The sequence below is a fragment of the Micromys minutus genome (genome assembly GCF_963924665.1).
Source record: "Micromys minutus genome assembly, chromosome: 26".
Taxonomy (NCBI): domain Eukaryota; kingdom Metazoa; phylum Chordata; class Mammalia; order Rodentia; family Muridae; genus Micromys; species Micromys minutus.
Window position 1 is genome coordinate 12036535 of NC_137961.1, and position 26579 is coordinate 12063113.

At 41.8% G+C, this 26579-nt stretch overlaps 1 protein-coding gene across 1 annotated transcript; it reads right to left on the reverse strand.

Annotated features, from left to right (window-relative positions):
- Positions 1 to 14379: 14379 nt before the first annotated feature.
- On the reverse strand, positions 14380 to 21514 carry CYP7A1 (cytochrome P450 family 7 subfamily A member 1; the record flags this gene model as incomplete). Its single annotated transcript, XM_080938776.1, has 6 exons — positions 14380 to 14676; positions 15248 to 15423; positions 17369 to 17499; positions 18412 to 18998; positions 19655 to 19895; positions 21435 to 21514. 6 exons carry the CDS (start codon positions 21512 to 21514, stop codon positions 14380 to 14382), a joined length of 1512 nt encoding a protein of 503 aa, XP_080794902.1.
- Positions 21515 to 26579: the final 5065 nt, after the last annotated feature.

Genomic DNA, 26579 nt, shown 5'->3' on the forward strand with positions numbered 1-26579 from the left:
ACTTTGACTTTAGTCCTATTGGAATTCTGTAACCTTGAACCAAAATGGACAGTTATCAAATATAGTCCTTCTAAAGGCCAAGGTTAAGAGGTTCTTTGTACCCTATTTTGTCCTCAGAAATAGGGTGGGAACCTGAAAAGTAGTGCAAAGCTGATGCTCTGGGATTGTACATCACAAGGTGGCTCGCCAGATCCTGCATCCCCTTTCTAAGCAGGACTGTACCATGAAGGAACACGTTTTGCTCTGTCTAGACAGACATTTATAATCCTGTCATCACTTAGACTGAATCATTTACTTCTTCCTTTAGTGCTGCCTCATATAGGCAACACGTTTGAACGAATTTCCCAGGACATGAGTTAGCACAGAAAGTCACCATGTCTTCTCCACAATGCTTGGAAATGTGGTGCATCAGACAAACCCTTTCAATGGCAACTCCAACTTCTGTGGGGCTTGCCTAGTCTCCTCCCCGGTTTCCTGCCTTTCTTTTTCCAATCAACTCTCTGTGGTCAGTGGTCCATTATTCCCATCTCAAATGAGGAAAGAGATACAGAGAGATGTCAATCGTAAGGCGAGTAAGTGGAGGAACTGAAAAGTGAATTCCTGCTTTCTAGTCTATAGCCCAGCCTGCAGTCCTTTGGTGGGACAACCTCCAAGACAGCCCTGTATTTTTCCTTCTAGGAATTACTCCCTGGAAGAAATCTGAACCTTATGACTCCTTCTGTTGTTGCTATTTTGTTTTTGACACAGGATCTCATACTATAGCCTGGAACACAGAGTGTGGCAGGTTAGCCTTATACTCTCAACAATGCATCTGTTTTAGCCTCCAAAATGCTGGAATTACAAGCATGAGCCACCATGCCCCGATAGCTAAAGAACAGGGCACAACTGAAGCGATAGATGTCCCTTGGAGGTTAGGTTCTCATTCGACTGCAGAGTACGTGTGCAGTATGCTCCTTACAGGGGAAGCCAAGTGCTACCGAGACCATGAAGAAGACCATACAAATGAAACTGAGTACAGGTTTATAAGAACAACCAATAACTTTACAAATGAATTTGAACAAGACTCCTCTGCCCCAGTCTGGCCTTCTGAGGACTGTAACCTCAGAAGAGACCCTGAGCCCAGGCATCTAGCTAAATAGTTCTGCATTCCTGAAAACCAGGAGTTAATGTCAGTTGGGATAATGTGTCATGTACAATGGTAATACAACCACCAGGACATAGTGATAAGCTCTCATTAGTTTTAAAACCATGTAAGATATCACAAATAGACAATGACATCTGCATGAATCCTGTGGTTATTGGGGACAATAACGGTGTTGCTTCTCTCAGCTTTATAATAATTTTATAATTTTTGAGAACTTTTTGAACGTTAAAATTTATTTGCTACTTCCTCTTTCAGAGGAAGCCATTTATTACCTATAGGAATCATATGGAGAGTGGGTTTAACAGGGAGTGATGGGGCCTCATCATTCAGGCTCCAGAGCAGGCAGTGTGTGAATATCACTCTTGGGCAACCCAACCGTCCCTCTCCTGCTTCCCTTTTCACTTTCTCTTCACTTGCTCTTTCTTATCTTTTCCTTCTTCCTTTTGTGAGAGAAAGGGCAGGCAGTCTACCTGCCATCTTCCTATCACTAACACCGATTACCATCCTGACCCATTCCTATGGACTCCCTACCTCAACCTCTTAAGCATATCCTACCAGCAGAGGAGGAAATATTAGTGCATTAATCAGGGTTCTCCAAAGGAACAGAACTGATAAATTATATGTTATATATAGGCTGGCAGGGTGTGGTCCAGATATTCCAGCAATGGCTGTCCCACAACAGAAATGATAAAAATTCAATGCACAAGGCTGGATGTCTCAGTAGTCCCAACCTGGTGTTGAAGTTCTAGGGGATTTCTGGATATCTCCTGACCCTCAGTCTGTGCTTGAATTTGCAGAAGTTGGATTGGTACTGGCTGCAACAAATGGCTAGATGGACTTGCCAGAGAGAGGTGAAAACAAGTAGGCAAAAAGCAAAATCTCCTTTTTTCATGTTCTTTTCTGTGGGCTGCCACAAGATGAGTTGCCCAGATTTTAGATGGTTCTTCCTGCTTCAAATAATCTGATTAAGAAAACTCTCTCACGGGAGTGTCCAGCAGTTTGGATTTTAACTGAGTACAACTGTAGTTAAGTTGATAACCAGGATTGGCCATTACAATGGAAAGGGGTACATAACACTAAACACATACCTAACACATACCTTTCCAAACAATCATACAAAACCTACTACTTATTGTAGAAGTTTCCTAAACTTGCATTGGTCTATAGGTAGAATGATACGTCACTGTTAGTGTATTTAGTGCTCGTCCACTCAGAATGATAGAAGGTCCACCTATACACCAATGCATCTCTCGACTCTCAGCAGATAAGCTTCAGTTTGCAGTAGCTGTTAAATGATAGACCTGAACCTGTGACAGTACAGAGAACAGTAGACTGTGGACCCTTCAGCCTGAAATGGGAAGTCAGTACCACACCACCTTCTCCCAAGGCTCGGGGATCATTTTGGAAGGGGAGGGGAGCAGGGAGATTGTAAGGACAACAGGAGGTGGGTAACTGTAAGGAAATGGTGTCTGAAGGACGCAGCAGGACAGATGTACATATGGACACATGACAGTAGTGATCACATGCACAGGACCTGTGCAAACCCTAGCTAGACCGAATTCCAGCAAGGAGAGGGGAGGTGATGAAGACCTAGTGCTGGGTAAGGAGCTACTGACAATCATTGCTGCTGAGGAGGGAGAGTGTAGCCCCTGGTAGAGCAACATTTCAGTAGAAGCCCACACATCCAAGACTAATACGGCAAAACAATTTAGAATTGATTTTTTTTTAAGACAAAACTTTGGGTAGGTGGGGAAGGCAGTGGACCTAGAAGGTGCTGCAAAGGAGGGCGAATATAATCAGAATGTATCATGAAATCCTTTAACTAATAAATTAGAGAAAATACATTAAAAACATTGAATTTTTCCTTATGTCTACAATTATCAACATATTTAAGTGAAATAGTTATTGTTGCTATATTTAACCATGCATTTAAAAAGTACTGAGGGGTTATAATATGACCGTGTCCAACTGTCTTGCATGGTTTTGATGAATTTCAGTGTAGGAATGCTGAAGTATCCTCGAGTACAAGCTGGGAAACTCTAAGTCATTGGCCTAGGTGGCTTTTTTGGTTTTTATGTGTATGAATATTTTGCTTACATGAATATATGTCCACTATATACATACCTACTGTTCCTGCCAAGTCCAGAAGAGCGTGTTGAATTCTCTGGAAGCGGGTTACAAATGGTTGTGAGCTGCCTCATGGGTCTTAAAAATCAACAGCAAGTTCTCCAGAAGGGTAGCAAATGTTTTAAACCACTGAGCCATCTTTTCAAACATTGACCTGGTTTCTTGTTTGTTTCTTTTTCTAAGTCTTTGCCTCTCAGGTGTGGGACAATCTCATGGAATCCCCCTTTTAGGATTGGTTGTGCACAGTTCCGACCACCCAGAGAGGCCCCCACACCCATGCCTTAGTGCAGTACGTTGTGGTTGAGAAGATCATATATGTGAATTGGACCTAAGCCTTGAAAGCACCTGGTTATCCCAAGTTGGCATCTTAACATAGCTTTCTGTGGAAGGCATATTTCAGAGGGGAGTCCATGTTTGAGTGATATTAATAAATGTAGGTGATCTGAGAAATGCATCTCTGAATGAAGGGGTTACTTAGTCTATCACTGTGCTCTTATTTCTTCCCAATTCCTTTCCTGTGCTTCAGTCGCTTTCATTTGTCATCCGGAGCGGTGGCGGCAATGCTTTCTCTGAGAGTACAGAATACTATTGAGGGAAGTGGGGAGGTGGGGGGGGGGGAGAAGAGGGGGAAGAGAGAGTTTCAATCATGGCACATTTGGACTAGGCTTGAGTTTTGTACATTTTTACCGGTCATCTCTCCCAATGTCCTTAAGTGACTTTAGACTCAGAAGCTTCTGATTGGCCGATGATACGGTGATAACAACCTCGAACACTGTGTGAGCTACCATGGACTCTCTAGATGTTTTGCCAGATTTTCAAACACCGTGAGACAGCACTGGAAGACATCCAGCGAAAGGTTTTAGGCTGGAGCACTGAACCCCAGGTTGTGACTACTATGATAAACACAGTTGATCAGAGCTAAGGAGAGGAGATGGAAAAACAAACCTTTTCTTTTCCAAACAAGACAACCTTGGTGTTTTGTGAGTATGTAGTCATGTAGAGGAGGCGCCTCAAGATCTGACTGTGGGGTGGAAGAAGTCATGCTTATTCATGCCTCAAAAAAGAATTTCCATCACTGATCTAAAAAGGAACATATTTTACACTTACCTCTTCTTGCAATTAAAATGATATACTCTGTGTGTGAGTACTGCTAGCAGGCTCCGAGTCTTTCCGTCTCAATGACTTAGTGCTGCCAATACTGAGGTGGGTGTGTCCTACCCACTGCACAGCCCTCAGCTCTCTCCTGAACAAATGCTGAGCTGTACTGAATGGCAATAGGGCACCCAAGCAACACACATCATACTCAGATTTCTGTCCCATCTCTGAAGGTCATACTGAATTAATACGAGATTAACTCGGCTGCCCAAGTTATATTATGGTTGAACAAATACTATAGGTGTTATGTGGTCAGGTGGCCATTGTCTATTAACTTCCAAAGGCCCCATTGCCACCATCTGAGCCAAAGTCCATGAGAGAGAGCCTCCCTTACCCAGAAGAGCATGGAACTAGGGAGGACCGTAAATTTATATGGATATCTGTGTTTGCTTTTTGTGAATACTCAGCATTACCCGTGTGTTCTACCAGCTTCCCAGAATCTTACTCTGTGCCTGTTGGTTCACATCTCCCCCTCTCCTTGGCCTGGTTAGCACCTGCCTACTCTCTGTTTCCATGACTGTGGCTTTTTCGTTTTCAAGTGTAACTCAGTCATGTGCTGTCTTCCTGAAGGTACCTAATTTCGCATAGCATAATGTCCTTCGGTTTTGTTGATGTTGTCCCAGAGGGCGGAATGTCCTTTCAGTGGCTGGACAATGAACTGTTGCAGGTATGGACCCCATTTCCCTTCGTTAGCCAGCAATGGAAACAGGCTGGTCTATACCTCTGCTACAGAGAAAGTGAGGGTTCAGTTCTTCCTTCTGTCTGTACAGATGCTCAGACACCGCATCGCTGTGTCCTATAGCAGCTATAGTCTCAACGTTTGAAGAACCCCCGTTCTGTTGTCCAGAACAGGTAGACTTGCTAAGAATGCATCATTTACATTCACATCAGTGCCACACAGGGGCTCTTTCTCCACGTTTTTCAAAGTCTGTGATCTCTTATCTTTTTTTTATAGAAACGATTCTCACAGATTTGGTACAATAGCTCACCGCAATTTGAAAGTCATTTCTCTGGTGACTAATGGTGTGGAGCAGTATTTCAGATATCTATTGGTAATCTACATATCTTCTTCAGATGAATGTCTAGTCAGGGGCTTTGCCCAAGTTTTAAGGTTTTTGGAGGATGAGTCATGTAGGTCCTCATAAATGTTAAGTTTCAACACCTTATCAAATGTGTGGTTTAATAAGGAGATAAACATTTTCTCTCATCCTGTAGCCACTATTCTACTTTCCTTTCTGCTTCTATGGTAAATTACTCTAGCATCATGACCAACACACACACACACACACACACACACACACACACACACAGATATACACATACACGTGTCCATACACATTTACACACATATACACAAATACACACACACACACACACACACACACACACACACACACAACCTAATGGGGTGGAGAAATGGGTTAGTGGTTAAGAATATTTGTTTCTCTTACAGAAGATCCAAGTTCTGTTCTTAGCACCATGTTGGTGGATCATAACCACTTATAACTCCAACTCCAGGGTATCCAATGCTTCTGGCTTTTGTAGGTATGTTCGCACGTTAACATGCCCACATACATACAAAGGGGGGGGAAAAAACTAAATCCTTCTCATCTTTTTTAAGGCAATTGAGTGGAGAAAAGTTTTTAGCCCAAAATTCTAGTACACATGTTCTAGTGTGTGGGGAAGTCATGATGGCAGGAACTCAAAACAGTCACATCATATCCACAGCCAAGAGCAGGAGACACGAATGTAGACACACCCACCATTGCTTGATACTCAGCTAGATCTTTCTACTCTTACACATTTCAGGGGTCCGTCGTGCCCAAAATACAGTCTGAACCCGCCTCTGTCTGTTCTCAGTCAAGACAATCCCCTGCAGATGTGGCCCAGGCCACCCTGCTCCACACAACTAACCCCTCAATAAGACTCCTTCCCCAGGGAACTGGGTTGTGCTAAGTTGACAGTTAAAACTAATCGATTTGTTAAGCGTTTCTTTTTAATTTTCTTTAAAATTTTACTTTTCATTTTATGTGCATTTGGTGTTTTGCCTGTTTGCATCTGTGTGAGGGCATCAAATACCTTGAAATTGGATTACAAATACTTGAGAGCTGCCTTGGACATGCTGGGATTGAACCTAGGTCCTCTGGAAGGGCAGCCAGTGCTCTTAACCACTGAGCCATCTCTCTAGGCTGGGCTGTTTCCTTTCTTAGCAGGAAGTTTTTAATATGTTGTAGTTCTGCATTTTTGCCCTTGTTTTTGACTATATTTTTGATGTCATATAAAATTTAAAAAATCATTACCAAGAAGCTTTGCTTAATTTGCATTCTAGGAGTTCTAAGTTTCAGGACTTTCACCAAGTCTAATGCATGTTAAGCTCTTCTCGAATAAGGGCATGGAGCAGGGTGTGTTTTCTTGCTTTTCCATGTGGATATTCAGTTTTCATGATGTAATTTATTGAAGAGAATTTCTGTTCTTCACTGCGTGTTCATAATGCCCTGTTTAAAATGGGCTAACCATACATATAGCCTTTTATTTCTGTGTTCTTTATTTCATTGATCTATTGTCTGTGTTTATGCTTAACAGCTTGTACTTTTGATTATGATAGCATTGCGATACAGTTTGAAATCAGAAAATGTGATGTCTACAGCTATTTTATTATTTTTTTGTAAAATGTAATAGCATTGAGAATCTAGGGTGGTTAATAGTGATTCGTGAAGTTTCAGATTTCATTTTCTATGCTTGTAAAAGTTGTTGTGAGTGAAAGGTACTGCGTTGCAGTTGTGTTGGCTAATGTGATTATTAATTTCATGACATTAATTCTTCCAGTCCCTGTAGCTAGATTATTTTGTCAATTTTAATTTTTTTCATTGGTGTCTCATGGTTTTCAGGTTGAATTATTAAACGGTGAATCACCAAAATTCACTTCTGTCAATTTTTTTTTATCATGACAACTTAGCAGGTGTGATTGAATGTCTAAGTGAGTTTAGGAATTATGCCAAGACTTTCCTTACAGAAGTTATTTCCAGCAGCCATCCAGGCTCACTATCTGTGGACTCCTATGAGGCATGGTTAATTATATTTGTATTATGCTTTGAATATAAGATGTTGCCACACATTCCTGCTTTTAAATGTTTGTTCCTGAGCTGGTAGCACTATGTAGGGAACGGATGGGAACTGAAGGACTTGGGGATTCACTGGAGTCAGTACATATACACATGGCCTCCTGTGGTCCTCACACCTTCCTGTTTCTCAACTTTCTATCTACCATGCAGTAAGTTCTAATCTTTGTAGCTGAGAAAATCAAGACATACAGTAGTTACTTTTCATTTTCCTTCAAGCTTACTGATTCATTTACTTTCATTCAGTCGTCTCACTGAAAGGGAGGCCATGTAGGGCAAAGCGTTGAGTGTGTCTGGAAGCTCTGTGGCTTTTAGGCTGGCTCTGTTATGTCTCCCTTAGCACCTGTGCCTACTGTTCCATATTTTCCATTCTTAAGGTAATGAGCGAATTCGACTTCTGTTGGTTGTTGTGGAGAGGTAGGTCCCATTTTCCAACAAAGTTTATTGAATAGGATGTGTCCTTGGCCTCAAACACTGTGCTACCAAGAATCTGCTCAGTACACACACGCAGGACTGTGTAAAGAGCTGAGCTGAAAGGGCTCTGGTGCTATTCTTTCACCAGTAGTCCTCGCTGTGTGGAACAAACTTGGCCTACTTATGATAAAAGGAGATCCATATGGCGAATGCTATTGCAAAGCCACCTCCCAGCCCTTGAAAACTGTACAGTGAATAGGTTATATTAGGATGTCCCTAAGCAAAGGCCTCATCATAAATAGAAAATAGGCCAGGCACTGCAGGAAGCTGAGCATTTCTGAATAAATGGGCTGGCTGTTCGGAGAAGGGACACTGTCCAGCTTCCACGGGCCTTGACTCCACATCTCATCCAGTAACAATGCTTTTCCAGCCTTCCTCTAGCTCTCCAAGAGCCCTCAGCAATCTCCTCACAGTGTAGAGGCCTCTGTGTGGCCACCAGCTTCTAGATAACAGTGAATCCGCCTTGCCAGAGATTATGGGCACCTGCCAACTGCATGCTCAGTTCTGTGTGTAACTCTTTCCCAATATTTTACTAGGATGAGAGATCAATAGAAAGAAGCGAAAGCCTTCCTAGTAATGCCACCAAACAGTGCTGTTCTTGATGAAGCTTGGACTGTGAAGAAAAACATTACAAAACGCCTCCGCACAAATCATTTGTTCGTTCTGTCCTGGTCGTCGCTTTCACTGATGACAGGTGTCTGGTATGAACAGGAGCCTTGGTGGGCTGTGAAATGAAATCTACTTATGTGCTTTGGCACGCTGGAATATTTGGCAATGCCCCCCCCCCAAAAAGTGAGGAGCTAAAGACCCTTAAAATCAGAGTGTTCTGCATGCTGAACTCTTTTCCATGACCTCGGTACCCATAGAAACATCTGCCCTCTGTCTTCAAAAATACACAAATGTCACTTGTTATGCACCATGTTACCCTGAGTGACACATGTTCAGGGTGCTGTCATTATGTGCCTGATAGTTCCCCTAATCATCTTCCCAAACATGATGACACTTTCCAAAAAAGAAGGTAAACGCCAGGGGCAGAGACATGGCTAGGTGATAGGACACCTTCATGACATGTACGTGACCCCAGCATAACAAGCAATGAACTAACCGATTAGTTAAAATATACTTAAAACTTGTAGTGCACATTTTCCTACTTTCTAAAGTATGGAATAGAGTTATTCAGGGAATGGGGAGGGGAGTTAAGAGGGTAGTAGAGTCAGAGAAAGACAGAGGGGGGAGAGGGAGAGGGAGAGGGAAGGGAGGAAGAGGGAGGGAGGGAGGGAGGGAGGAAGGAAGGGAGAGAGAGAGAGAGAGAAGTAGAGGAGTAGAGCCATGAGCCCATGGGGGGGGAGGGAATGGAGAGAGAGTGGGGGCAGGAAGACCAGAGCAAGAGCCTACTTTTTAAAAAATAAATGAATAAACACACAAATTCTGGCATATCAGAGGTTCTCTGACTTCACTACTTTTCTTGCCAGCAGAGCAGAAACTGTTTCGATGTCACACTGTTGCTGGTGGGGAAAGACCACCCCCAACTCCCTTGGGAGCCCCTCCATGCCGCCCCGTGTCCTCTCTGAAGAATCCAAGGAGCCAGGTTCAAAATGGCAGGTCGGGAACTTGAAATCACAAAAACTGTTGATGAAAACCTCACCGACATCACTTTTCAACCTGAACAAAAGTGAGTGTGAGCAAAAGAGGAAAGAGCAGGAAGAGTGTGAGCAAAAGAGGAAAGAGCAGGAAGACACACACAATTGGCATCTAGGTGGGGGGGCGCTCATTGTGTTAAATTTTTTCTCAATGTTAATTTTATCTATCAGATTCACACAAGCCATTTGTTTATCTCTGGTAGCAGGGCTGAGCATCTGGTGCCCTTCACCAAAGGAGAAAGCCTGTATGTGATAATAGTAATGGAAATATTTCTAGACATGTTTTTGATTCTTTTATTTCCCAGAGATATCTTTACAGACAAGCAGAGTGCTGGAAGTCTAGAAAAGCCTGTGATTTGGAGAATGGGATACATAACAGAAAGTGCACAATTAGCTCAGTGCAGACAGCGGGCCGCGGACAGACAGGCCATTTCTATAGTCCTGCATGCCCTTGTACTGCGACAGTTCTTTAAATAAAACTGCTTTTCTGTTTACTGAATGTCAGCTTCTAACTAAAGTGAGATCTGGACCTCGTGGCTGAGGATAATGTCAAAGGTCTACGGAGTTGGTCCCGCCGCTTTATCAGGGAGAGGGCCGGATTGAATTGCTAACAGTATGGGTTGAAAAAGCGTCGGACAAAAGCTGCATGCTAATGTCATCCATGACTGAGATCTTACTGCCTCAAAGACCTGTAACGGCAACCATAGGAACCGTTCATAGGACTTCACAAACGGTATCTCATGATGTTCTGTCGGCCGAAGAGACACCCTACTGTCTGAGGTGAGTTGGGGATAAGACAGTTCATAATAAATACACTGCAGCCTTGGTTCCCCCTTGATCAGCTGAGCCCAGCAGGCTAAAATGTCCATATTCTCAGACCAAGTGATGTTCCCAGACAGTGGGGACCAAGGAACAGGAATGGCCTCATAAATTGTGCTTTATTGTGGCTTATCTTTTCATTGATATGAGTTAAGATGACCTCTGGGAGTCCTGCAGATGCCGGCTTTGAGCACAGCGATCTGGGTTCAAATTCTCAGAGCTCTACCGTCCAACCTCGCACTGGCACCTGGGAAATGCAGAGGCGGTTTTAATATTCGCCTTCGGGCAGAAACTCAGACTACACATGTGTCATATACACATGTGGACTCTAGACCAGACCACAGCAATCCTGAGAAATATTCACAGTGGTTTGTTTCATGCCCACTTTACCTTACATTAGGCTATTGTAATGCTGTTATTAATTATACTTAGCTGGTGTAAAACATAATTTAATATGCTATTTTTAACACATGCATATACAATGTACATCGTTGTTTCTTAACGTAGATGCCTTTTTCAAATAAATTTTTTTTCTAAAATGAATGGTGTAGTCTTTAATTAATTTCTAAATTGGTATTTTTGATAAAACTGTATCTTCAGAGTTTTAAATGAATTCTCCTCATGTGCTTTAAAGTTTTCCAGGTACTGATACATCTTAAGTTAATAAAATTATCAATTAAGAAAACATGCAAGGGTTTCCCTCCAGGTCCACCCTCTGACTGTTTCACATCCCATACCTCCTCCCCATCCCTCCCCATCCCTCCCCATCCCACCCATGAGCCTGTCCCCACCCCCTCACCTCCCACTCCACCAGACCTCTGCACTCCCTGGGGCCTCCAGTTTCTTGAGGGTTAGGTGCATCTCCTCTGACTGAACCCAGACCGGGCAGTCCTCTGCTGTACATGTGTTGGGGCCTCATATCAGCTGGTGGATGCTGCCTGGTTGGTGGTCTAATGTCTGAGAGATCTCAGGGGTCCAGGTTAATTGAAACAGCTGATCCTCCTACAGGGTCACTTTTACCTAATTCAACCACAGGTGTTAGCAGCTTCTGTCCATTGGTTGGGGGTAAATATCTGCATCTGACTCAGCTGCTTTCGGGGACAGTCATGATAGGTCCCTTTTTATGAGCGCTCCATAACCTCAGTAATAGTGTCAGGCCTTGGGGCCTCCCCCTGAGCTGGATCCCAATTTGTGCTTGTCTCTGGACACCCTTTTCCTCAAGATCTTCTCCATTTGTGTCCCTGCAGTTCTTTCAGACAGGAGCAATTATGGGTCACAGTTTTTGACTGTGGAATGGCAACCTTATCTCTCACTTGATACTCTGTCTTTCTGCCGGAGGTGAGCAGGGGGTTCTAATGCAGCTAGAACTGGCCAATACTTGGGACTTTCTCTCTCTTTTTTCTTTTCCTATGTAGACACTGATTTTGAGATGCTAAGCTCTGTGTCCTCCTGGTCTCTGTCACAGCGCCTTCCTTGCCTTTACAGTTACACAGCTGTAGACACCGGGCTCAGCAGAGAAAGCACTGACTGTGTAAGTGAGAAGTACATCCTGCAGCACTCTAAATGCCAGGAGGGTGTGGTGACCTCCTGCAATTCAAGGCCCTGGGGCAAGTTGGCTAGGCTACCCCATGCATTGGACTCTGGCTCAAGAGAGAGCCCCTCAAGGGAGAGCAGTGGAGGAACATTCAACATAACCTCCATCCTCCACACATATGTATGTATCCAAGCACTCACACTTGCCTGCACAAAAATGCACAGCACACACACACACACACACACACACACACACACACACACGCACACAGGTTAAAAATATGGTATTGTTGACATCATGAAAAGAATGAGGCGTCTGGTTTCCCAATAAAAATTTTACTCACAGGTTTGCCAGTATTTCATATGGTACTTCATGTATGACACACAATAGTCATGTGCTTTTTCCCCTTAAGTATTTAAAATGTACAAAAGAAATTATTCTTAACTCTTAGGCTGCACAGAAACAGGGAGAGCCCATAACCTTGGTCCATGGGCTATCATTTGCCATCCATCACTGCAGAAGAGTAGACGTGAGAAGGAGACATCACCTTGAGACCCATCATTCTGTGTATGAAAAATAGGCTTTTAAGAAGCCATGGAAGGGCATATGGATATATTCAAGTCAGAGAGTCATAAAACTTGTTTTCAAAAAAAATTTAGTTCAGTATGGATTAGTATATAACAGAATTGTGTTACTCTGGTACTTCATCTAAACAATTACGTTTTCTTGATATGGAGAGTTACTTCCTAAACCAAGGAAAAACAGGAAGTACAGTGAGTTCAAAGCTTCCTTAAGCTACGTGGAGCATTCCAGCCAACCTGGGTTGCTATGGGACTCTGTCAAACTGAAAAAAAGAAAAGAAAAGAAAAGAAAAGAAAAGAAAAATGTCCTACTTAGGTAATGACTCCATGATAATATTTAGTGGTGAGATTTTAAAAGTTTAAGTTTTGTGGATATAACTCACTGTTGGAGCACCTGCCCAGCATCCACCAGCCCTTGCTTCAGTCCCTAAAGATAAAAACATGTTGTTGAACTTCTGTTATCTTTGGGAGACATTTGAGTGAGCAATTACTTTGAATATTTTGAGTTTCTTGAAGATAGGAATATTTTAAATAAATAAGATAAAAATTATTATAGCTTATCAGGAGATGAATAATTTAAATGTTGTGTTCAAAGTTAACACGAACATTCCTATGTTATTTTCTGAAAGAGGTGTAATTTTAAAATTACTAAATGTTACAATATTTTTTATATTTATGGTATAAGAAACAGATAAATATAATTTACACATAAATATTTCCAGTAAAAATGGCACAGCTAAAAACTCTCTTAAAGTATATTACCAAAGCATTATTGTACTCAGTATTTAAACACTATTTTTCAGCTTTTCATTCTTGTTCTTCATCTACAAAGCATCTAGAGATGAAACATATAACATTTTTAAAGAACTTACGTCAACTTGCAGTTAATGAACTCCACATGCTTCATAACTAAGTTTTTTAATTGGTCATTTTCTCTGAGTCCTGATTTTAAATGTATCATTTATGCTGATTCATAATCAGTTATGACATAAAAATTAACTGGTTTTGTTTCTTTAAACAAGGTCCCATTCTGTAGCCCTGGCTTATCTGGAGATGATGTGGACCAGAATAACCTCAGAGTCATCGATCTGCCTGGCTCTACCTCAACAGTGCTGGGCTTAAAGGCCTGAAAGTCTCAGGGTGGGTTCTGGATACCTTTATAATTTTTGAAAAGTATTCTGCTCATTGGTATGCATGTCAGAAAAGGGAGAAGATAAGGTATTTTAAAACTGGAATGAAAATTTACAGCAACAATAAGTTAAAATACAAGGAGGAGCAATGTTGAAACTTCCCTAGTGTTTCCAGAACAGTAAGATCATTTTCAAAAGGCTCCCACCAGACATAGAAAAGGCTGAACAATACTTTCCTTTACCTTTAGGCATAGCATGATATGACCCATTAGAACATTTTTATAATATATGCTCACACCTGAAGGACCTCACTAGTGAAAAATTAATAATTTCACTAAAACGTGAATTTGAAGCCCTTTTATAATTAACCGGTAGTTTTCATAAAAATACAAAGCAATTTCCTTAGGAAAAAAAATCATGCCAATTGGAATATCTTCATTTTGAAAATAAAAACAAAAGACATGGCTTCTGAAAATGATGTAACTCGGGTCCCAGCTATGTGAACACTCAGGAACGTGGCCAGTGAGAACAGAGTTCTCACTAATCTAGTCACTAAGGAGCATCAGTGAGCATTTGTCCCAGAGGCCTGTTTAGTGATAGTGTTGACGCTCAGCAGCCAAGTAACATCGTCCAGTGTCCTCTTCTTCCCACCACAGTCAGTGCTTCAGTTTATATCTAAACTCAATATCATTTAGTGGTGGCAAAATTCCCAAGCCTGCCCGGGACTGGTCTAGAGGGGGACATTTGACATGGCTCTCTATAAGCTCCAGTTCAAAGCAGGAGAGCATCAAAATCAAAAACAGTTTGATTTCTTGGACGGCAAATAGTCTTCCGGGACATATTGTAGCTCCTGATCCAAAGGGCATGTAGAAACACTTTAGCTTGTTTCCATTACTGTAGAAGGTGGTCTTCGCTTTCCCACTTTCATCAAGGTACCGGTCATACTTAAAAGTCTGCAATAAACGTACAACAAGCCAATGAGATGTTGTGAAAGCAATGTGTCCCGTTTTTTATTTGGAAGACCCAAAGTGTAAATTTCTACTAATAACTCCATCCTCAGCAATTTACCACACAGCCAGCTCTAAGCCAGAGGGGGCATATAGAGAGCAAGTGGAACTAGAAGCTCTAGGTGCCTTCTGGCTCTGCCTGGGGACCCATGCCTCAGTTAGGCAGAGAAGCAAGAAGGGTTCTCAACAGAAGCTAGAAGGATGGAGTCAGATATGTTATCTTCCATTAGTGTGGGCCTGGCAGAAGGTATTTTTTTAAGGAAAACAAAGGTAGCTTTGCAATCTAGAAGACACAATGGAATCTAGAACACAATCTAGAAGAATCTATGGAATGAAAATCTAAGGACTAAAACTCTTGCCCCTATCAATGAAGTGTCAAAACATATGAATATTTGTTGTTATGATGGGGAATTAACTATGGTTCTAATGAGCAAATCAAAGCTGTAATGCAAAATCCATTCCTTATTTGAACCTGCATGGATATCACAATACTTAGCTTTGAAGAGCAGAAACTCACCAGAGGGTCTGGGTAGATTTCAGGGTCCAAGTGCATTAACTGTGGATAAAGCGCTATTATGTCATCTTTTCGAATGTTGTAGGAACCATCCTCAAGATGTAGAGTGAAATCTTCCTTAACTGTACGGATATTCATGGATGCACTGGAAAGCCTCAGAGACTCTTTGATGATGCTATCTATATATTTTAAAATGATAGAAGTCAGATGGGAGAAAAGGAAAGAGGGAAGGGAAATGGAGGTATGGGAAAGAATAATTTATACATTAAAATAGTTTCAATTTATTTTTGTTTTTATGGGCATTTTGCCTGTATGCATGCACATGCACATGCCCAATGTCTGAACAGGTCAGAAGAAGTTGTCAGCTCCTCCAGAAGTGGATGGTTCTGAGCCTTCATATGGGTGCTGGGAGTTAAACCTGGGTCCTCTGCAAAAGCAGCAACTGCTTTCTTTAAACCACTGGGGCCATCACACCAGCCTGAATCTATGCACTTAAAGGCTCCTGACATCAAACCTGAAATACTTCTGACAACCTACATACAAAATGAACATATGGAAAGCTAACAGGTGAAAGCTTCCCAAAGCTGTGTCTGTTGCTACTGTTCTACTCTTGGTGATTCAGGGGTTCTAACATACATTTTCAATCCGACCATCTAAATCAGAGGTTCCCAACCTGTGCGTTCTGACCCCTTTGGGGTCAAGAAACCTTTCACAGGTTACCTAAGACTATCCAAAAAACCACAGGCATTTATATTACAATTCATAATAGTACCAAAATTATAGTTCTGAAGTATCAATAAAAATAATTTATGGTTGTGGGGGGGGGGTCACCACAACATGAACTGTGTTACAGCGTTGGGAAGGCTGAGAACCATCTAAGTTAATATTTGGTGTGATATGATATTCTTCACCATCAGTGAGAACTACATAGCTATCCCTCATTTTATAGAACATTAATATTATTTCTGTAGAACACAATATTGAATAAACTAGTAATCAATTCTCGTGAATTATTGTTGATCAGACTAAACATGCCGATAGGTAAATGTCTCTCCAGTCATTTCATTCATGTGCCAGTCAGTGTTTAGGAGTGTCCTTTACAGCCATTCGTTATCTGAGGATGTGCAATGCTTTCCTGCTTCCGGATAGAGACATGCAGGAACATGATAAATCTCTTGATAAATACTTGGAGTGTAAAGAGGTCCAGTGTGGCCTTCCAGCCTCTAACCTTCAGCTGCCTTGTTCTCAGGGTCCATAACATGATTGTGTATGTGTGTACGTGTCTACGCCTTCCACATCACGCAGCACAGGACCTAGATTTCTGTCACTATTTTTTTTAACTTTTAAAAAATTCTTTATGAATTTTACATCACACACCTTGGTCCCACTCATGTCCCTGACCCTCCACATCTGCCCTCCATCCTTGTAACTTCCCTCCAAAATAAAAGAAAGCAAAATAATTGCAATCATCATCATCATCATCATCATCATCATTAATTATCTTTTCATGGAAGCTGTGGTGTGTCAGGGTCTGCCACATTATTTTTACCCAAACAGCTATCTTGCAAGTGTTCACTGCAATGAGTCACTGGTCTGGTTCAAGGCCAGAATTAATGGTGTAGCAGAAACCAGAGGCCTTGAGCCAGACTTCTGCCGCTTTTAACAAACTACACTGCTCTGGTACCATATGTCAGCTTCTGTCCCTTACAGAAGAGAACTTACCAAGATTGTTTTACTATAAACACATGACGCTTCTGTATGCTAGTAAATATAGAAGCCGGGGAAGAAAAGCTTTAGTCCCACTACTCAGCCCAATCATTCTTCCTTGATGGTACCTTGCTCACATTAACCCTGTGCTTCCTTTATCCCTAACCTTAGTGGTTTTAATGCACTAACATGGAGGCAAAGGACACAGAGTGGCTGAGTATCAAAAGTGCTGCCTCTGTTTCCTCTTCTGATCCCAGGCATCATCCCAACCCTGGGTCTCGGTCTCTTGCTTGGTAGATACAAATGAAAATGTCCCTTGCTATCAGATTGGTTTGGGGGCACAATATATAGCACATGGTTGGTGTCCTGCATTGTTACTAGTGATAGGGTGAGTGGGGCTTAGCACAGCGAGCACACCTAGTACCGGCAGGTCATTCAGTTGCACTTGATCCAAGTAAATGGTGTTCTCCCCAGAGCCGAGCTCTTGGCCAGATCCCTGTAATGCTCCATTCACTTCTTCAGAGGCTGCCTTCATTGCTTCGGGATTCCTACGGGAAGAGACACAATGGGGGAAACGTCCTTACTCAGAGATCTGCAAGGAAATAAGAATTATGCATTTCTTTTAATGAGGTGGTTATAGGAGAGGTCATGGTACCAGGGAGTGTGCAAGAGGAGGAGGTCATGAGAATGTGAAAGAGAATTCTGCCAAAGGGAGTATGCCAAAGGGCACTGAACTGGACTCGTGTCCTTAAGTTCATGAACGGGCTATTAAAGGGGCTTTGCTAGGTAAAAGCAAAACTTTGGTCAGGTCTCTGTAAACTGAGGATTCTGCTATATGATGAGCATAGCAAGTCAGAAGGAATACATCACCTGAAATACAGTTACAAGGGACTGGTTAATCCTCAAGGAGAAGTTAAAATGTACTCTTAAAATTCACAGCATGGCTTCAGAACTCTTTCGGTTGACATTACTGTTTTTGAATGGTGGGACAAGGGATATTCCATTCCAATGCCTGGAAATTGGTTGGAGGCTGAGTTTGAGACCTATCTCACCCGGTTACAGTGAACCGGGCCTCAGGGTTGTTTGACTAGCAAGTAGTCGTGTGACTTAAAAGATGGCTGCAGTTCGTGTATGGGATGAAATCAGTGGTGCTACTTAGCTGAGAATTCCTGTGAGACAGCAGCACAGCAGGAATTAGTAAGGCGTGGCCACCGCCCTTATCACCTCTGCAAGTCAGTCATCATTTAAAAATGTTTATATGGTGATGAACGTGGGACTGAGATCCTACAAAATGCTGCTTCTGTTGTGCACGTTCTAAACATAGGCCTTGGGCAGCGCTTTGTTGATTGACGGCACAGAAAAGTCTACACGTCTTTGCGGATTTTTTTTTTTTGAGTTAAAAAAATATATATATATAACATCTGTCACTATAAGGGATAAACACTTAAATTCCTAGTCACCTGATCATTTGAAAGAAGCTCCAGAAGGTTGCAGGAATCGTGTTGGCTAGAGATGCCCAGAGGATAGCGAGGTGCGTCTTGGCCTTCTCCATGTCGTCGAAGGTGGAGAGCGAGTCGTTGAGAAACATGCGTAGCCGGATCAGATCCGAGACCTGGTCCCTCACATAGAGGTTCTTGTGCTTCAAGTTCTCAGCCAGCCTTTCCCGGGCTTTGTGTGCCGTCTTGAACAAGTGAATGGGGAGGCCTGCCACCAGGGCTGGAAAGACTTCATCAAACTGTTTGAAGTTGTCAAGGTTGTTTAGAATAAGCGCTCTTTGTGTGTCTGTCTTTGAAATATCTCTGCCAAACAGAGTCAGATATCCGGCTTCAAACATCACTCTGTAGCAGAAGGCGTACATCCCTTCCGTGACCCAGGCGGCCCTCTTTGATGTAGGAAGGCCAGGAGGTCTCATGACTGATTGGAGGTTTTGCATCATGGCTTCGGTGAGTGAACACAGAGCGTCTCCCTGGAGGGTTTTGTTAAAAGTGTTGTTTATGTTTTCCGTGGTATTTCCATCATCTGGGTCAATGCTTCTGTGTCCAAATGCCTGGCAGAAAATAAAATCCATGAAACGGGGAGGGCTAGTGTTAGAGAGTGACTGGAAGATAGTTTAAATACGTTCACACTTCTCTGTCTGGCCTTCCCTAATGTGATTTCACAGCACATTCCAAAGGAAGAACCAAGACATCCTCTTCCCTAGGGGTCACTTCAAATCCCCGCTTTACAGTGGAACCTCTCTGGGTTACCCATCATCCTTTGGTGTTATACTATCCTGCCTGTATATTTCTTATGGATGCACTTTGACCATATTTCAATCTAGTTAACGACAGAGACTATATCTAATATTTCCTTGAAAGACAATTATTAAATGCTGTTTTCTTTGGAACAGGTTCTTGATGGCATCCCAATGATGTTTAAATACACAGCCTACTTTCAAGGACTGAAGGTTAAGTGTGCCCACACTCTGCTCAGACTGTTGTGTACGCACCACTGGAGTTATGAAGCTGCACCTTCCTGATCCATGTGTGCAGTGTCCTCTGTAACCGTCGATGACAAACTTACATCTATCTCATTTCTAACACTTCTTACTAGGAGACTTCCTGATTTTACGCTACCTCTATCCCACGTCCTAATAAAATCGGAACAACTAAGTATACCAATTCACCAACAGACTAAGGACACCGAGTCTGCTTAACTCGTTACCTTCGCAGAAGTAGTGTAGTGAAATTTTTTCCAGTCAAAGTATTTTCCGTGACATAAGACTTTGTGGTATGACCGGGAGTTTGTGATGAAGTGAACGTATCTCCCCATCAGTTTGCAGGTAAACACGTGACCGTGCTTCTTTTGATTCGCTCGGAGGAACTCTAGAGGATTGGATCCGAATTTCAGAGCACAGCCCAGGTACGGGATATACCCGTTCTCCAACGGAGGCTCACCTACTTTCCTGTAAGGCAGAGATTTGAGAGGTTGGGGGAAATGACACGTGTTTTCCACTACTTATTGCAAGCTTCGTAACCACAGTTTGTAGATACTTCTTTTGATGGTGGGGACCCCGCCCTTTTACTAAAACTGGCTTTTTTAGCTTACTAAGATATCGGTGAAGGCAATTACTAAATCTACTCACTCATAAATCCATCTAGCAACCCACCCATTAGGCTACCCACCACCATATATACAAACATTCATCAAGGACTCACTACATTGTTTTCTATGCCCGTGTCTGATTGCTTTTCCCAACGACAGAGCTGAAAGTGTTAACACAGCCAACAAGATTCTAGCTCTTGGTATAGAAATGAAACTGTCACCTAATTATTAGACTCGTTCTAAGAATCATTTTCCTAAATTCCTAAAATGTTTCATTTGCTCAGTGTTTTAAAGAAGGTGAAACATCAAGTAACAGAAAGGGATACGGGACTCAAGTTTTAACAATCTATATAATCAAGTTTTAACAATCTATATAATTTAAAATACAGGCATCCTGAGAGCTGGAGGTGTTGCTCAGTGGTGGAGCTCTGAAACCCTCCATTTGATCCTCAACTCTGAAAAACGAACATTAGTATTCTGCAATATTTGAAGAGAACAGGAATCTCATTTAAAAAATTAGATCCTATAAAAAATTGAAAAAAAGTAGATCCTTAAAAAATAAAACTGGGTCAGGTAAGCATTGGCAGATCACGAGCTATAATCCAACGCTCTTTTGCTCTCTCTTAAATGTTTTATTAAAATTATAAACTTATTTACTTCCCAACACAAACTATTTTATGTCTTGTAAGAATAACTGAGCTTAATTGATATTCGCTTTCCTAGCATGAAGATTAAGCTGCTTAATTAAAACTGGAAGCTATCAGATACTAATTATAATAACTCAAGGGGCAAAGAAAAAATTTTAAAGTAAGACAACACACAGTGGTCTACCTCTCTGACGATAAAGCCAGGGATATCCTACTCTGATGTTGACAGGACAGAAAATATCTAAATATCCTGCCCCTAAATGTTCTTTGAACTATTCACATTGGTGTCATGTGCAGTGTTTCCCAGCCACACAGCCGATTAACACTGGACAGGAAAGTTAGAGGCAGGCAGATTCGAGCCCTGTGCTCTCACCCAAGCTCAGAGCGAGTCTGCAGAAAACCCAAATGAATGCTTGCCTAGGCAGAGCATCTGTTCAGTTCATGTCACAGAACGATCGCTCCCAAATATTACTCTTCCCAGCTTAGGTTTGTTCTACACAAACATACACAAACTTGCATCAAAATTTTGTGATTTTTTTTTAAAGTTTTGTTTAACAAGATCTGCATTACCAGTGGTGTATGTGAATGTTCCAAGGGGGAACTATCCACATCTTGTTAGATTTAGTCAAAGAAGTATCTTTACATTTTAAATTTTAAAATGTTAATGTATCAGTATTTTTCACACTGTAATAGTGAAGGCAACGAATACTAGAAATACACTAAAAGACAAATTAAAAAATATCTTTTCATACCTTCTCCTTATCCCAACGACAAACCATATGCAACAGCTCACAACCACAGCAATCCCCCAAACCAAAGAAATGGTCATCATTTTGCAAGAGCAGGAAAAGTTCCCAAGGGGAGAATCTGTGCTTAGCAAAGCAAGGCCATCCCAAAACAGTGGCTCTAACTAGACTTTATATATGCATAGGACCATGATTCAATAACCTGAACTTGGGTGACCAAAGCAAACACTATTTGTCCTCCTATTAGAAAAAAGAAAAAAATAGCATCACCCGGCCTTGAACTAAGTCCATAGTCTCAGAAGAGGCTCCAGAACAAGCAAAGAGCTGCAATATTCGATAAGCCGAAGGTCTGTCCCTCGTGTGCTGACATAACACTCAAAGCTGGGGACAGCAGCTAACGTTGTGCTTCTGTGTGTAGAAAAGAAGTAAACAGATGAGCGCATCTGTCAGAGATGTGGCGCAAAACAGGTAGGAGCTCACAATACTGGCTGCTCCTGTCGTTAACCTTTGGGGGAAATTATTTAAATGAATCTCCAGAAGTATACAACAACCAACCCAAAAGGATGTGAATCGTGGAACCACCTTCTTGCTTGACTGCTTGGTGTGTCTACAAAACCACAGGTATTCCATGTGGTCTATGACAGGTTGTCTATCTATCATCATCAAAATAGAAAACCTCCCAGGACTCCTCTTTCAGATCCATAGCCCGAGAATTCACTGTTTACTGATTCTTATTTATAATTAAGATGCATTTTATTTCAAATAAAGACTACAATACTTCTTGTCTGAAAAGTAAATATGAATTCATAATTTACCTCCTATACTACCCATAAACTGGTATACATCCTTCCCAACTTTATTCAGCATAATCTTTCATTCTGTGCTGGAAACTGAACCCATGGCCCAACTCCTCCTAAAGGCAAGCACTCTACCTCTGAGTTACACCCCAAATCCCTATTCAACATAAATATTAATTGAACATTTTTTAAAACAACTTTATTTTACAAAACAAAGATAAATGTACAGATTTTAAACATTTTTTGCTTAAAATTATACATTTTTGTCAGTACTGTTTTTTTAGATTTTAAAATAATTTTTACATAAAACTATATGAATATATTTTTTAGTCAGTACTTGATTTTTTCAAAGGCTTGACAGTATGCATTGAAAACCTAATAGTTACAATGAGCGTAAAGTACATGCAAAACAAAACGCAACATGGAAATAGTCAAAGTCTTCTTGTTTTATAAATTTTTTTTTGTTTTGTTTTCTTTATTTCTTGGACTTCATACAGTCTGTGAGTTGTTTCTGGGGGAGTGCAAGCCTCTGGGGTTAGCATCCCAATATCAGTGACTGCATATTATGTCTGTTCTTTTGTGACTGGGTTATCTCACTCAGGATGATATCCTCTAGATGCAGCCATTTTCTTAAGAATTTGGTTAAGTCATTGTTTCTGGTGGCTGAGTAGTATTCCATTGTGTAAATGTACCACAATTTTTGTATCCATTCGTCTTCTGAAGGACATCTGGGTTCTTTCCAGCTTCTGGCTATTATAAATAGAGCTGCTATGAACATTGTGGTGCATATATTAATTGAACATTTTTATGTTTCAGGAACTCTTTGAAGATATTCTGGTTCCAGGAATTAACAAGATAGGGAGTTTCTCGGCTGGAGATAACATTTTAATGGGGAGAAAGGTGGCAAATACGTGTTGTGTATCCATAAAATGAGGTGTAAGAGCTATTGCAGGATGGTATGGCTTTAAATATGTTAATAGGAGAAGCTTTTCTGAAAAGATGAACTTGAGATAGAACAGCTAAGAAAAAACATTTCCAGGAGACAGGGCAGCAAAGGGGAAGTTACTGAGCCCAGGATGAACTTGATGTGCCAAAATATAGAATAAACAAATTAGAGCAAAGTGAATAGGGGATGGAGTTGGGTTTAAATAAAAGACAAAAAGATAAGCCAAGGCCAGTTCACAGAGGAATGCTTGGGAGTGGGGGGAGGATATAGTCTGCTGGACATTTGAAAATCCAAGAGACAATGTCAAATTGTCAACTGAATATAAGAGTCTGAGCTAAGGATAAAGGAGAACATTGGGAATGTAGATGTCAAGCGATCTGCATTGATAGTTAAAGCCAAGGGACCCTCTCAGGTCACCTACAGAAGGTAAAGCCAAAGTAATAGGGAGAGTATGACACTAGACCACAGTGAGTGCACTCTATTCCTCAATGTCAGTCAAAGAGGGGAGAAGAAAATAATAAAAGGAAGAGAGATAAAATGTACATATATGTCTCTAGATACATATCTATATTATATATGGATGTTATCACTATTAATATGTACTTAAAATTCTGCATAAAGTTATCCAGTGGACAATTTCTTTCTTTTTTTTTTTTTTTGACAATTTCTTCAACTAATTCCTTTTTAAAAAGATGTATTTATGTATACAAGTCTGCATGTACACCTGCATGCCAGAAGAGGGCATCAGATCACACTATAGATGACTATGAGCCACCATGTGGTTTTGGGGGATTGAACTCAGGACCTGTAAAAGAGCAGACTGCTCTTACCTGCTAAGACATGGCTCCAGCCCATCAACTAATTCTTGATTGGTGAGCATTTGAGTCCTGTCTAGTTTTTGCTATAGATTCCATATGTAATACATTTTTTTTGCCTCCCTAAACAGATCCTTTATGGTGTGGTGTGTGACTATAATCATTAACATCAGTTGCTACACAGCAGGATAGATTTTCTCAGAATCTATTAAGCCCTCCTAATGCATTATAAGTATATTTAGATTGCTTTCATAAAATGACTCATCATCTTCTCACATGGCTCTTGAGGGGGGCCTAACCCTAATGTATCCAACCACAGCAGAGTAACTAAGGAAACAACAATCTCATAACCAAGCAAGCCAGGTCTCTAACCCTGTCCCATAAATCACAGCCAACAAAGATAAGCAGGAGAAGCCACAGGGGGCCTCCTAGTATTTTCTTCACAACTTCCCATGAATCTGTAATTCTGTGGAAATGAGGATGTTTCAACACAGGAAGAGAAAAGCACTCTCTCAGAGCCTCAGGAAGCTCCCTGAGGTCTTCTCTTCTTCACCCACTGTCGGAATAGTGCAGACTCTTTCCAGTCGCCTGGCTGGTGTTTATCTTGATGTCCCCTACCCTGTGCTCCCCCCCCCCCTTTCTCTATGTTGAGCACACAAGCACACATATGTAGATACATACACAAGGCAGTGGAGACTTGAGGATTCTATACTTAGTTCTCTCTGTTACACAAGACTTTGGCTTTCCTTCTAAGAAGTCCACTTCATACTGGTGTTCTATTCACTAATTACCTTCTAGCAAAGCTTCTAACCTGGGGCTGGAAATGCCAGTGTTCTTTTCAGTTCTCAAAACTACAAGTAGACTACAAGGGAATACATGAACAATTCTCTGACAAATACATAGTATGGCGCTTCATGCCTGGGTGTGATGACACCCGGGTGTGTTTTTACGATCGTACTGATACTTTTTGGTATTGAATACACAACTTTTTCTTCCCCTTTTCTTTAATTTTAGTTGGTAAAATTTTATTAATTCTCCGTCACTGTCTCTCCCTCTCTCAGTCTCTTTCTGTCTCTCTGTCTCTGTCTCTGTCTCTCTCTCTCTCTCACTCTCTCTCTCTCTCTCTCTCTCTCTCTCTCTCACACACACACACACACACACACACACACACACGGCACCAATTGCATGGTAAGCACTGAGCTAGCCCTGGGGACACTGTGTAAAACACAGCAGCTGTGACCCTGACCTGTGTTCTCTTGCAGCAGTTCAGACAGATGCCCTGAAAGGACAGGGTTATTATTGTCCAAAGTCCTGCCATGCCAAGTTGATGCCTCTCTAATGGGTCAGTTTCTTTTTCCATTTCTCCAGGATATTGTAGAAGACCATAAATCCTGCAGTTTGGAAGAACTTGCTCTTGGCCTCAGAGAATATAAGGCCTAAGCACAGTTTCCCGTCATCATAAACAGGAATGGGCAAAGCAGGATGGAGAGATGGTTCAGCGGTCAACATTCCTTGCAGAAGACCCCGGATTGGTTCCTGGCACCCACACAGAAAAGTTCACAGCTGCCTGTAATTTTAGTTACAGGGAACCTCTGGCCTCTATGCACAGACTCAAACTGACAACCACACATATGCGTGAAAAGGGAAATCTTTAAAAAAAGTAAATCGATAAAACATGGGGGTCTTACACCAGAAATGCAGAAAGAAAAATCAAACAACACGGCTGTCAGCATACATATTCTGGTGGTGCATTGAACTGCATATTAACAAATATGGTAGAGCCCAGTGGTAGAACTACTTGCCTGGGATTTGTGAGTCCTTAAGTTTAACTCCCAGCCCTGGGGGGAGAAAGGTGGAGAAGGGGAGGGGGAAGGGGGAGGAGAAGGAAGGAGGGAGAGGGAGAAGTAGGAAGGAGAGGGAGAGAGAAAGTGGGAAGGAGGAGAGGGAATAAAGCGAGGGGAGGGAGGAGAGGAAGAGAGAGAAGGGGGAGGAGAGGGAGAGGAGGAGATAAAGGGAGAGGGAGAGAGAGGGAAAAATGAAGGAGAGGTAGAGAGAGAGACAGATAGAGGGAGGGGGAAAGGAGAGAAAGAGGGAGAGAGAGAGGGAGAGATAGAGGGAGAGGGAGAGATAGAGGGAGAGGGAGAGATAGAGGGAGAGAGAGAGATAGAGGGAGAGGGAGAGATGCAATAAACAAAGACCACACAAAGCAGGTTGATTGCTTTAAATCAAGTTAGTTGTCAATATGTCAAACAACTGAGTCAAATTAACTGCTTTTCTGAGCTCTCGAGTTAGCTGAAGGAATGCAGGTGAACTGAATTAAGGTGATCCTTCGACTTTTCCATGCCTGCAGAATGAAAACTCCATGTGAGGTGCCTAACCCTGAGCCTGTTAGCAGAAGGGCATGCTGGGATAGGTTGGTAAATCTGCCTGTGATTACCTTGGGGCAATTATAATAAGCTCTTGGGAAATGTGTCTATTCACTTTTGAGTTAAAATTGTATGAAGTTATAGAAAAGAACTAATTGTGTCATAGACTGTCTGATTCCCAAGCTAATCTTAGCTAAGAAGGGTAGCACTTGGGATGCTGAAGCAGG